The sequence below is a fragment of the Eimeria mitis genome, genomic scaffold (genome assembly GCF_000499745.2).
Source record: "Eimeria mitis Houghton genomic scaffold, Emh_scaff2092, whole genome shotgun sequence".
NCBI lineage: Eukaryota > Apicomplexa > Conoidasida > Eucoccidiorida > Eimeriidae > Eimeria > Eimeria mitis.
The window spans coordinates 5,048-5,442 of NW_013570416.1; the positions used below are offsets into that span (position 1 = coordinate 5,048).

The 395-nt window shown below is 43.0% G+C and overlaps 1 protein-coding gene across 1 annotated transcript in view; it reads left to right on the plus strand.

Annotated features, from left to right (window-relative positions):
* EMH_0048490 (uncharacterized protein) overlaps positions 1 to 395 on the plus strand; it is a gene marked incomplete at both ends in the record, with an annotated part of 4,617 nt that overhangs the window by 659 nt on the left and 3,563 nt on the right. The window contains one exon of the mRNA XM_013496411.1: positions 77 to 122. Coding sequence (XP_013351865.1) covers positions 77 to 122 — 46 coding nt within the window. The remainder of the gene's footprint in view (positions 1 to 76; positions 123 to 395) is intronic.

Consider the following 395-nt stretch of genomic DNA (forward strand, 5'->3'; position numbering starts at 1 on the left):
TTAAAAAGCAGGAGAAGTTATAATATTTACACAAAAAGTTTGTAATGGCAAATATGTGGCTGACTGTTCGTCACAGGCAGTGTCAACCGGGGCGTATCGGCGCCCAGCGGAAAGTTCAGGCGGTATGAGGTTACCTGGGGGTGATTTCGAGCACTCTCGAGCCACAATTCATAGATTTACTTCAATTTTCCATTTAAATAAAGCAAAAAGAATTAGAGACAAAAACGGAAACCAAGTTCTGTTGAAGTCTTCAGTGCTGAGCCAGCCAGGGCAATGCTCACCTCCTTCGAGCCCCTCAACCGGCAGCGTGACACACCCTACAGGCGGAAACCTCTCCTTTATAGTATCTTTTTGCTTAATATGTTTTTTAATGAAATTTTGCATTACTCATTGCA